The sequence below is a fragment of the Ovis canadensis genome, chromosome 20 (genome assembly GCF_042477335.2).
Source record: "Ovis canadensis isolate MfBH-ARS-UI-01 breed Bighorn chromosome 20, ARS-UI_OviCan_v2, whole genome shotgun sequence".
Classification (NCBI taxonomy): Eukaryota; Metazoa; Chordata; class Mammalia; order Artiodactyla; family Bovidae; genus Ovis; species Ovis canadensis.
The window spans coordinates 53,967,284-53,980,460 of NC_091264.1; the positions used below are offsets into that span (position 1 = coordinate 53,967,284).

Consider the following 13,177-nt stretch of genomic DNA (forward strand, 5'->3'; position numbering starts at 1 on the left):
GGGATTCCTTCTCAACTGCATGTATGTGGTGTGTCTTCCCACGCTTGCAAAACCAGCAGCCTGCCTGCTGGAGCTCTCCCAGACTCCACGGCCTGTCGCCCTGCACCCCCTCTCTGCTGTCACCGCTTGAGCTGGGTCTCCATTTCCCCTCCTCTTCTGCCTGGTACTTTGCACAGGAGTCAGCCACTGACCACAAGACCCATTCTTCAAACCCTTTGTCCCCTTTGGGGCTCCTTCTGGGTGGCAGCAGGAAGAGATGGTCGTGCTGTTCCTGGGCCGTCTAAGGGAGGAGTATTGGAGGAAAGTACACAGGAAATCCATGGAGACTCCACCACAGAAGAGGAAAGATTTTTCATAGGAAACTCAGAGTTAGACTCAAGGAATTTCTTTTATTAATCACCATGTGTACATATGTGACAAGTACTCTATAAGGTACTTGAGAAACCCTTCAACATGGACTTCAGAGATAAGAAAGTGCTTAGCATGATTCCTAGATAAATGCTATTTTCCTAACAGTGCTTCCTATAAATACTAGAGAACCATCAAAGGAAAGTTATAACATTGGGTTTGCTGCCTGTATGTTGCATCCTTTTAAGTGTTCATTAGTCCATCCATTTAAAAAACATGTGTTGGAAGAAAAGCTATGATCAACCTAGACAGCATATTAAAAAGCAGAGACATTACTTTGCCGACAAAGCTAGTCAAAGCTATGGTTTTTCCAGTAGTCATGAATGGATGTGAGAGTTGGACCATACAGAAGGCTGAGCGCCGAAGAATTGATGCTTTTGAACTGTGGTGTTAGAGAAGACTCTTGAGAGTCCCTTGGACTGCAAGGAGATCCAACCAGTCAATCCTAAAAGAAATCAACCCTGAAAATTCATTGGAAGGACCGATGCTGAAGCTGAAGCTCCAATACTTTGGCCACCTGATGTGAAGAACCGACTCATTGGAAAAGACCCTGATGCTGGAAAAGATCGAGGGGCAGGAGGAGAAGGGGACGATAGAGGATGAGATGGTTGGATGGCATCACTGACTCGATGGACATGAGTTTGAGCAAGCTCCAGGAGCTGGTGATGGACAGGGAAGCCGAGCATGCTGCAATGCATGGGGTCACAAAGAGTCGGACATGACTGAGCAACTGAACTGAGAATTTCCCTGGTGGTCCAGTGGTTAAGATCACATTTCCACTGCCGGGGTGCGAAGGTTCCATCCTTGGTGGGGGAAGTTCCACATGCCACACGGTGAAGCCAAAAAAATAAAATTAAATAAAAAATAACGTGTTGGTCTCCCTCTGTGTACACAGGCGAGCGCTAGGCACTGCTCTTCTGGAACTTGGTTTCTCTCTTCAGAAAAAGAAAGAAGGGATGAAGATAATTTTAAGATTAGATAGAAAGGAAAATTAGACTCCATACACTTGGTAAAGTAAAAAAAGGACAAGTGGGGGTAGGGGGTTGGGTGGACAGGAACGCTGGGGCAGTATCCCAGCTGTGAAAGACTGCAAACCTACACGTTTTTAGTTCTGAAGCTTTGTGTCACTGAGAAGGCCTCAGCTCTCAATCAAATGCCGCGAAGTTAGATTTCCATACTTTACCGATTAGAGTCTTGACAGCAAATGGTTAGGGTCGATTGTGTGTGTATGTGCCACGGTGCCTTCTGGAACCACTGTGCTGTCTACTAGGACAAGTGATAGACCGATTATTGTGAACATTCTTAAAGAACGCGGATTTCTTGCAGGTTTATCTGGATTTACCTCGCTGAACACCGTCAACCTCTTGGCGCAGTGCCGCCGGTTGCCACGCGAGGGCAGCACAGGATCAAGAAGAAGGCAGGCTCTTCCCCAAGCGGAGTTGCCCGTCACAGTCAGCAGTGAGTGGCAGGGCTGGGGTGGTGGTCTTTGGATTCGTTCTAAAACAATGTGGGAGCAGAGACAAGTTAAAGGCACATCAAACATCCACGAAATCCGTCTGGAAAGCATCTTGAGAAGGTAATATACCAGAGACTTGGTCTAGATCTCTTAACTAGAGGTCTAACTGTTCCTCCGCCGTAATCACTCGCTGCATGGGGTTACTAAACTGAAAAAAGATGTCCTATAAATTTAAAATACACACTGGACTAGTGCTAATAAAACAGAAAGTGTAAAATATCTCAATAATTTTTACAGTGATTATATGTCATAAGGATAGCATTTTGGATATTTTGGATTAAATAAAATATGCATATCCAATTAAGCTCATTTCACTAGCTTCTTTTCCTTTTTAAAATGTGCCTACTGGAAATTTTAATATTATATACATGGCTCTTATTATATTTCTATTAGATAACTATTATTCTAAAAACATTCCACTTTTAGGTGGAAATTTAGGTTTCCTGAGTGTTTTTTCTTAAGGATTACTGCAGAAAGCAATTTCTATTTGGAATGAAAATGTATTATAGTCTGAAATTATAATATTGAGTTGATTACTATGTCCCAATATACAGATAATCTTTGACTCTTGTAATGGTAGGAAAATGTTCTTTCTTATCTTACATTAAATCTTCCTCCAGGGGATTTAATGGGATAAAGATTTCCTGTTTTCTCAGAAGTCTAGCAAATAAGAGGGTGAATGATCATGGTAATTATCTCTAAATGAGGAGAAATGATCTGATAAGTGATTTTACCAAAGACAATGTTCATGCAGACATTGAGGGGAGAATTCCTGAAAGTGATTGCTTGTAGTTCCACAGTAATTCCTGACAGACTATGTTACCTCCTGTTTGAAGATTTTTTTTTTAACATATTGTATATTCTCTATGTTTTCCATATTGATTGAAGTTGAAAGAATTTAACTTGATGTCATTTGAGGGACTTTTGTATCACTGGTTCTCAAACTTGGCTGTATGTGATAAGCTCGAAGGGAACTTTAAAAAAATCCCAGCTGCCCAAGGACTTCCCTGGTGGACCAGTGGCTGAGACTCCACACTCCCAATGCAGGGGAACTGGGCTCGATCCCTGGTGGGGGAACTAGATCCCACATGCCAGAAGTAAGACCCAGTGCAACCAAATAAAAATAAAACATCCCAGCTGCCAGACCACACCCTGGACAGATTAATCATTGGAGGATGAGACCCAGGTATTTGCCATGTGCAACCAAAATTGAAAATGACTGGGATAGTTAAGAACGTGGGCTCTGAAAACTGTCTGGCTTCAAAGCCCACCCAGCCTGGTCGCTTCCTAGCCCCGTGACCCTGGGCAAGAAACTTAACCTCTGCAAACTCTATGGCAGAAACAGGGTAATGAAAATAACACATCCTGTCGGACTGTCGTGTGGTTTAAATAAGATAACCTATGCAAACCACTTACAAGAGGGTGGGCATGCAGTAAGTTGATTATTAACTATCAGCTTTCTAATTTCATATTCATTTCTCTGGAACACATTTCCAGCCTTGGTCCTTGCCTCTGACACAAATTCACCTGTGTATTTCATGTATTGTCCCATGACAGTCACATTGTTGTGATTGTTCAGTCACTCAGTCGTGTCCAACTCTTTTCGACCCCCGTGGACTGCTGCATGCCAGGCTTCCCTGTCCCTCACTACTATCTCCCTGCGTTTGCTCAAATTCATGTCCATTAAGTTGGTGATGCCATCCAACCATCTCATCCTCTGTTGCCCCCTTCTCCTCCTGTCTTCAATCTTTCCCAGCGTCAGGGTCTTTTCCAGTGAGTCGGCTCTTTGCATCAGGTGGCCAAAGTATTGGAGCTCCAGCATCAGTCCTTCCAATGAATATTCAGGACTGATTTCCTTTAGGATTGACTGGTTTGATCTCCTTACTGTTCAAGGGACTCTAAAGACTCTTCTCCAGCACCACAGTTTGAAAGCATCAGTTCTTCAACACTCAGCCTTCTTTATGGTCCAACTCTCACATCATACATGACTACTAGAAAAACCATAGCTTTGACTATTGGGACCTTTGCTGGCAAAGTGATGTCTTACATAAATTCATTTTGCAAGAGTTCATTGAGCATCTACTTTACTACGAGAGGGTTTCCTTGGTGGCCAGTAGTAAAGAATCCACCTGCCAATGAAAGAGTCACAAGTTTGATCCCTGGATTGGGAAGATCCCTGGGAGAAGGAAATGGCAGCCCATCCAATATTCTTGCCTAAGAAAAACCCATGGACAGGAGCCTGGCAGGCTACAGTCAATGGGATTGCAAAAGAGTCGGACATGACTTAGTGACTAAACAACAACAACAACTTACTATGAGAATTATAGAAGGTCCAAAAGAAAATGCGCGCACCTGCCTCATCCACTTGGGTTTTAATTTCCCTCGTGCATCTGTGTTTTCCCAATAGTTCATAAGCGTCATGAGCTCTGAGACTAGGTTTCACACCTGGCCAGCCCGAGCCCCTAGCACCCAGTGCTGCTGACAGGAAATCAGAGGGCACTTTGCTGGGTTCCAGGGGGCAGCCTGCTTGTCCTCAATAGGTGTCCTCAAGTGTAAAGGGAAGATGCTCCATCCATGACTGGTGTGAAGATTACAGGTCTGACCATGTGCTGTGGATTGTTGTTCAGTCACTCAGTCCTGTCCAACTCTCTGCAACCCCATGGACTGCTGCACGCCAGGCTCCCCATCCATCACCAACTCCCAGAGCCTACTCAAACTCATGTCCATTGAGTCGGTGATGCCATCCAACCGTCTCATCCTCTGTCGTCCCCTTCTCCTCCCGCCTTCATCTTTCCTAGCATCAGGGTCTTTTCCAATGAGTCAGCTCTTCACATTAGGTGGCCAAAGTATTGGAGCTTCAGCATCAGTCCTTCCAATGAATATTCAGGACTTATTTCCTTTAGGATGGGCTGGTTGGATCTCCTTGCAGTCCAAGGGACTCTCAAGAGTCTTCTCCAACACCACAGTTCAAAAACATCAATTCTTTGGTGCTCAGCCTTCTTTATGGCCCAACTCTCACATCTATCCATACATCACTACTGGAAAAGCCATAGCTTTGACTATATGGACCTTTGTTGGCAAAGGAATGTCTCTGCTTTTTAATAACGCTGTCTAGGCTGTGGATCAGTTTCAGTTCAGTTGCTCAGTCGTGTCCGACTCTTTGCAACCCCATGGACTGCAGCACGCCAGGCTTCCCTGTCCATCACCAACTCCCAGAGCCTACTCAAACTCATGTCCATTGAGTCAGTGATGCCATCCAACCATCTCATCCTCTGTTGTCCCCCTTTCTTCCCGCCTTCCATCTTTCCCAGCATCAGGATCTTTTCCAATGAGTCGGTTCTTCGCATCAGGATCTTTTCCAATGAGTCGGTTCTTCGCATCAGGTGTCCAAAGTATTGGAGTTTCAGCTTCAGCATCAGTCCTTCCAATGAGTATTCTGTGGATCAGTTCAGTTCAGTTCAGTCGGTCAGTTGCGTCCGACTCTTTGCGACCCCATGGACTGCAGCACGCAGTCTACTCTGTGGATTATAACTTGTTAAAATCCACTGTCCGCCTCTCCGGATACAGTGCCGCGCGCGCCCACAAGGGGGCGGCAGGTCTCGGTCGAGCGGCCGGACAAAGTGGACGTCAGGCCCAGCGGCCCCGCCCCGTGGCCGTGACCCCAGGCCGCGCCGGCGCGGCGTCCTGCTCTGCGGGCAGACGGCGCGGCCGGGCGTGCAGGGCGGGGGCCGCGCGATGGGGGCCGAGGCCGCTGGGAGCGGGCCGGCGCTGCGGGAGCTGCTGCGCGAGGCGGAGACCAGCCTGCTTGAGTGCAAGGTGTGCTTCGAGCGGTTCGGCCACCGCCAGCAGCGGCGCCCACGCAACCTGTCCTGCGGCCACGTGGTCTGCCTGGCCTGCGTGGCCGCCCTGGCGCACCCGCGGACGCTGGCCCTCGAGTGCCCCTTCTGCCGGCGGGCCTGCCGGGGCTGCGACACCAGCGACTGCCTGCCGGTGCTCCACTTCCTGGAGCTCCTGGGCTCCGCGCTGCGGCCGGGCCCGGCCGCCCCGCGCGCCGCGCCCGCCGCCCCGGGGGTCCTCAGCTGCCAGCACGCCTTCGGCGGCTGGGGGACCCTGGTCAACCCCACCGGGCTGGCTCTGTGTCCCAAGACGGGGCGGGTCGTGGTGGTGCACGACGGCAAGAGGCGAGTCAAGGTCTTCGACTCCGGGGGAGGCTGCGCGCATCAGTTTGGAGAGAAGGGGGACGCCGCCCAGGACCTTCGGTACCCGGTTGACGTCACGGTCACCAGCGACTGCCACGTGGTCGTCACCGACGCCGGCGACCGCTCCCTCAAAGTATTTGACTTTTTCGGCCAGATCAAACTCGTCTTGGGAGGCCACTTCTGCTTGCCGTGGGGTGTGGAGACCACCCCGCAGAATGGGGTCTTGGTCACGGACGCGGAGGCGGGGTCCCTCCACCTCCTGGAAGTCGACTTTCCCGAAGGGGTCCTCCGGAGGACCGAAAGGTTGCAGGCTCACCTGCGTCGCCCGCGGGGGGTGGCGGTGTCCTGGCTCACCGGGGCCATCGCGGTCGTCGAGCACCCGCTGGGGCCCGGCGCCTGCAGCAGCACTACCGTGAAGGTGTTCAGCGCGAGCATGCAGCTTATCGGCCAGGTGGACTCCTTTGGGCTAAGCCTCTTTTTCCCTTCCAAGATCACCGCCTCCGCCGTGGCCTTCGATCATCAGGGCAACGTGGTGGTTGCCGATACTTCCAGTCCGGCTGTCCTCTGTCTAGGCAAACCCGAGGAGTTTCCAGTGCTGAAGCCCATCGTCACCCACGGTCTTTCGCATCCCGTGGCGCTGACCTTCACTAAGGAGAGTTCTCTTCTTGTGCTGGACAGCGCGGCCCATTCTGTAAAAGTCTACAAGGTTGACTGGGGGTGATGGGGCGTGGTGGGGGTCCTGGGACCTGCTCCAGAAGCCCCGGAGCCGCCCCTGTTGAGCCCCGGATCAACAACTTAATCTTATCTATTCAACAGAGATGACTGTAACTGCCTGGTAGACTTAACAAAGGTAGGGGCCATTATTAAAGAATAATAATGAAATCTACCATTGATGGATTATGTACTCCTAGTGCTAAGAAATCTGTGAATATTCGCCCCTTCAATCCTTTCAGTGGCCCAGTGGTAATTTCTATTATGTATCTCATTTTAAGGAGGAGAAAACTAAGACCCAGAGAGGCTAAAGAGATTTACCCAAGGTCACATTTACTTACTCGGACAGTCACAAATGGAACTCAGTTCTGACTCCAAAACCCCTTGCTCTTAAATAAGACAACAGATGTGGAAAAATATATATGAGTGTATATTGTTGCTACATGTACTCTATTTACAAGTAGCTATTTACTTAGAGGCACAGAGAAAGGAGACTTCATAGAGTTCAAGAGAAAAAGGATTTTGTGGTGGCCGTCAGTTTAGTTCAACATACAGTTCCTTTGATGGCTCTTTAGATGAGGTGACTGTGGATCTTGAGTTACTTGAAAAGCAAAAGCAATCACTTTGCTCATTCAAAAGGTCAGCACTTCTCTTAGTGCCTATAACTCCTCTGCCATAGGCACTTGGGAAATACTACTTGGTTGGTTGAGAAAGGTTTGTGTTTTTGGGTTTTTTTGTGTGTGTTCTAAGAAATCTTTACTTAATCAAGATAACTAAGATTTTTTTCCCTTATGTTTTCTTCTACAAGTGGTATATTTTTGGGTGTCCCATTTCGAGTTGATTCCTGTCTACAACATGAAGTATGGGTTGAGGTTATTTATTTATTTATTTGATATGAGGGTGTCTGATTATTCCAGCACTATTTGTTGAAAATAATTTTTTTTTTTTTTTTTTGGCCTCCTCGTGGCATGAGGGATCTTAGTTCCTTGGCCAGGGATCGAACCTGTGCTCCCTGCATTGGGAGCGCAGAGTCTTAGCATCTGGACTGGGAGGGAAGTCCCAGAGAAAGACTTGTGTTGATGTAAGTTCTGAACTCCTGTGGAGTGCTCTACACATGTACTTGTGTTAGAGGGCCGGATGATTTTTCTGTTAATGTAATATAGAGATAAGTCACCACAGTCAGTTCATGGCAGAAATGATTTTGCTTGCCTTTTTATGATCAGTGGTAATCTGAAGAACTTTTGTGATGGGGTTTTTCTCTATTTAAATCTGTCCCATATGTTGCAAACACCAGGCACTCAATAAATAATTCCTTTGACCCTGAGTTGGCATTTAACCACTGGCAAATCCCTCGTGGCTCAGACAATAAAGAATCTGCCTACAATGCAGGAGATAGGGGTTTGATCCCTGGGTCAGGAAGATCCCCTGGAGAAGGGAATGGCAACCCACTCCAGTATCCTTACCTGGGAAATCCCATGGATCTAGGAGCCTGTTGGGCTACAGTCTGTGGGGTTGCAAAGAGTCAGACATGACTTGGTGACTAACACTTCCACTTTTCACTTTCAAACACTTCAACTACTTCTTGATGTGATGGCTTGACCAAGATGATGCCTGCTTTAAGGTTGCATCAATTAAGTGAATAGGTGGAGATTTTAGGTGAAGTAGCTGCTTCTCTGTAAGCTGTGTGTCTAGCTGGTATAACATTTCAGAGTTGAGGGCTGTTGGAAAAATGCCAAATAGCCAGCACCTCAGAAGCAGTAGCAAAACTTTTTCCTCGGGGAGGAAATAGTGGTTTTGAAAGGTGAGGGTTTGCTTTAGGTAATAGCTGATGCTTTATCAGCAATAGGATTCTAATTTACAAAGCATTTTCATAGATATAACATACATTCTAGAAACAGCCCCCAAATTATGAAAAAGATTGTAGTCTGTTCTTTGAAGCTAAAAGAGAGAGCTAGGCTCCCGCACCAGTCCACAGAAGCCCATTTTGCTTCAATGTTCCCGTTATGTAGCACTTATATGATTTCAGGCATCACGGACCAACCACCATTTGTGAATGCATCATCCCAAATAGGGCTTCTGGGAAGAGCCCCCAACACCCCCACTGTCACCCTGTCCTTAGAAATCACCCTCAGGTCAGCAACATCACGGGTATGCTGAGTTGTATAACAAGAAAAGTTGTCTCAGATGGAGATACAGGTTCATACTTGGTCATTTATGAATAGGGCAACCATGGATTGATGTTACAAATGTTTTCCTTGGGAACAATGACATTTTAAGGCCTTGGGGTCCATTGAGCCAAGAAGGTCCAAGAGACCTTCTCTTATTTGGAATCATCAGTCGTATCATATTTGCCTCTAGAGCTGAATGTGTCTTTCAGGCCAGGTGTGGAATATATGCAGCACGTATGGAGAAATCCCTTGTTACCATGTGGATTACCCAGCCGGAAGAATGGTGTGTGAGCTCCCAAGATGATGTGGGAGCAAATCACAGAGGTGATCACAAGTGATCTTGTTAACGGCTTCCTTTTCTTGGTAGATGATCAGGCTGCAGATAGAGAGCAGGGTTTCCGAAGACACCAATTTTGCTGTTTCTAATCCACAGGCATGCACATGCTGAGGGGATAGGTTCAGTAACCTGTAACGGAGATGCTAAATTCACCTTCTGGGCGGTGCTCTTTAAAGCAAGCTGGTTAAAGTGCTCAAGCCACACCCTGCTGAACACCACCAGATTGTTAGAGGAACTGGAGAGTCTGAGGTGGGCCAAAGGAAATCATCACAGCAGAAAGAAAGGTCCCTCGAAACTGTACCTTTTGCAGAGACCTGGATGGACCTAGAGTCTGTCAAACACAGAGAAGTCAGAAAGAGGAAAACCAACACTGGATATTAACACATATACGTGGAATCGAGAGAAATGGTACTGCTGCTGCTGCTAAGTCACTTCAGTCGTGTCCAACTCTGTGCAACCCCATGGATGGCAGCCCACCAGGCTCCCTCGTCCCTGGGATTCTCCAGGCAAGAACACTGGAGTGGGTTGCCACTGCCTTCTCCAATGCATGAAAGTGAAAAGTGAAAGTGAAGACGCTCAGTGGTGTCTGACTCTTAGCGACCCCATGGACTGCAGCCCACCAGGCTCCTCCGTCCATGGCATTTTCCAGATGATCTTATTTGCAAAGCAAAAATAGACACAGACATAGAGAACAAACGTATGGCTACCAAGGGGGAAAGGAGGGGGTGGGATGAACTGGGGGATTGGATTGACTATATACACTATTGACACTATATATAAAGTAGATAACTAATGAGAGTCTGCTGTGTGGCACAGAGACCTCTCCTCAATGCTCCCTGGTGACCTAAATGAGAAGGAAATACAAAGAAGAGGGGGATACATGTAACAGTAGCTGATCCCCTTTGCTGTACAGCAGAGACTAACACAACCTTGTAAAGCAACTACACTCCAATAAAAATCAGTAAAATTTTAAAAAAATAATAAAGCAAGAAGTTCCCAGGGATGGAGGAGAGTTGGAATGACTCTCCAGAGGTCAGAGACAAAAGAACTCAAGCACAAATAACTGGAGAAGGAAAAGGAATGGGCTTTTCCTGAAAATCCCCCTCAATCAGGTGCCTTTAGGCCAGCGCTACCCACCACCCCTCGCCACCTGGTGCGTCCGTAAAAGCAAGCAGAGGCCCAATCAGCAGCACTCACGTCACCCTCTGTTTGTTCTTGTTTCGCCCAATTCCTGAGGCTCGGACTGTCTCCTGGTTTTGGCCTTGTTCTGCCCTCTGGACTTGATTTTCACAGTCTTCTTCCTTGGCGTTTCCTGAGGACTGTGGTTCAGAATCACACCACTACTTAGACACACTCTCTCTGGATCCCGGGACGCAAAGCATCGCAACTTGTTTGTGCCTCATCCAGACCTTCCCTGGTGAGTCGGGCGAAGACCTCACTGAAAGTGAATTGTGTGCCTTTTGAGGAAGTATTCCATATACCTCAGAAAAATGGGGAAGACCCACAGATGATGGCAATTTAACCATCCTCCACCACCACCGAGAGACGAGATGTAGGCTGGTGGCTGGCGCTCCACTAAGAGCGACCCGCTCCAGGGCTTCTGAGGCTTCCCTGTAGCTCAGTTGGTAAAGGAGCCTGCAATGCAGGAGACCCAGGTTCGATCCCCGGGTTGGGAAGATCCACTGGAGAAAGGAATGGCAACCCACTCCAGTATTCTTGCCTGGAGAATTCCATGAACAGAGGAGCCTGGCAGCCTACAGTCCATGGGGTCGCAAAGAGTTGGACACAGCTTAGCGACTAGACCATCACCACCCTGGTGGTGTACTATGGTCGATAAGGAGATGAAGGGTTTTTTTGAAGAATATGTAGGAAATATGAGAGGGAGGCTGCCAGGACTCACCACAGCAACTGTGCTGAGCCGTCATGGTTGTCTACCGTGCCCACCACCCCTTCTAAGGAAAACCTGCTCCCCTCCCCGACAGGCCCTGCTGATGAGCTAGCCCTCGGCCACTGTGCTTCCTACTTGGATAGGAGTGCCACCAATATGAAGAGCAACCTGTCCATCAATGTCCTGCCAAATAGATTCAATTAGATCAGGAAGCTAGGCTACGACTTAGCCTCAGATGAACAGCTTTTCTCAAAAGGGACAAGGAGATCCAGTTAGATTCTTTTCTTGAGGTGGCGGGGTTGCCTTTTTTTTTTTTTAATTGAAGTGTAGTTAGTTTTATGGGGTTCCCTCTTGGCTCAGTCGGTAAAGAATCTGCCTGCAATGCAGGAGACCAGGGTTCAATTCCTGGGTCAGGAAGATCCCCTGGACAAGGAAACGGCAAACCACTCCAGTATTCTTGCCTGGAGAATCCTGTGGATACAGGAGCCTGGCGGGCTCCAATCCATGGGGTCACAAGAATCAGACATGACTTAATGACTAAACCACCACCAGAGTTGGTTCACACTATCGTTTTTGTTTCAGATACACACCAAAGTGATTCAGTTATACACACATCTTTTTTAGATTCTTTTCCCTTATAGGTTATTATAAAATATTGAGTGTGGTTCCCTGTGCTGTGTGATCTATTTCCATTTTCAAACCGCTGATGGACAAATCTGGACGGACTAAAAGTGATGATACAGGAAGGCCAATTCCATTACAGTTTGGAGTTAATTTCTGCAAAATTGTGCCAGTCACCTCTGGTGGACACTAAAATATAAATCTTAAAATTAGTAACTTTTCTTCTCTGACCAGTCAGTACGAAATACGTTATATGAATTTGTTACATTTGCTAGCAGCACTATCTGTACAAGCTGAACACAGGATATTCAAATGCATTCTGATTATAGACAAAATCTGTTAATTCACAAGGGTTTTGGGGACAAGGGGAGAGTTATGTCTTTGTCAGGTTTTACTGTTAGGGTGGTGCCGGCCTCATAAAATAAGTTGGGAAATGTTCCTTCCAGCTTTATTTCCTGGAAGAATTTGTATGACAGTGTTGTCATTTCTTCTTAAATGTTTGATGGAGCTCACCAGTGAAATCTAGTGGCCCAAGAAATCTCCTTATGTGTGTCCTTTCAGAGTTTATGGTTGTTTTCTGTGGAAAGATGGGCTAGTTGGAGCTTACTCAATCATACTGGAACAGGAATTTTAAAAACCTTTTAAATTTCTTTGATTTTTTTTTTTTGGCAAGCATTTTATCACTGACCATTTCCTGTGTGCTCATTTTGTGTTGAGCAAGGTGCAAAGCTGTGAGGATGTGAAGGTTCCCAGGCGCTGATGGTCGGGGGTCGGGTGTGGAGATGGACAAGCTAATCAGAAGAATACGGCATAGGATGTTGAGTCCTCTGGAACGCACAAGCTGGGGGGATGGGGCAGGGCGGGGAGGGGGAGACGGGCCCTACAGCCGGAACAGAACAGATATTGGAAGAGATGACATCACCCTAGAATTCCAGACTGATTGATGTCATCAATGCTGGACACTTCATCCAAAACAAACTGAAAAACTAAAAGTAAACATTTGTCTTTAAGTATTGATTCTTCGTGGTCCTGATGTTAGGATCTATTTTTCTGTCGCAGTAGCCTGTCAGCATTCGGGGACTGTGTAAAGAAGGCAAGATGACAGCTGATGGTCAGTGATGCTCAGCTGAGTTTTTGAGCATCTTGAGGTATTTTTTAAATATTTTTACATTTAGCTAAACACCACAGTAGTAAGTGTATTCTAAAAAGGTCAAAAGTGCCCTCTTTGGACAAAGCTCATTTGTTGTTACAATGCAATCCTCCCCACAGTGAAACATTTTATAATCCTCTCCCACATTTAGTCCTTTCCCATCATTGTGCCGGTGACAG

General features: G+C 47.1%; 1 protein-coding gene across 1 annotated transcript; it reads left to right on the plus strand.

The window, feature by feature from the left end:
* The first annotated feature begins 4,425 nt into the window (after positions 1-4,425).
* On the plus strand, positions 4,426-7,009 carry NHLRC1 (NHL repeat containing E3 ubiquitin protein ligase 1). Its single transcript, XM_069563320.1, has one exon. The coding sequence runs from the start codon at positions 5,660-5,662 to the stop codon at positions 6,842-6,844; it is 1,185 nt and encodes a 394-aa protein (XP_069419421.1). The 5' UTR covers positions 4,426-5,659; the 3' UTR covers positions 6,845-7,009.
* The last annotated feature ends 6,168 nt before the right edge of the window (positions 7,010-13,177 follow it).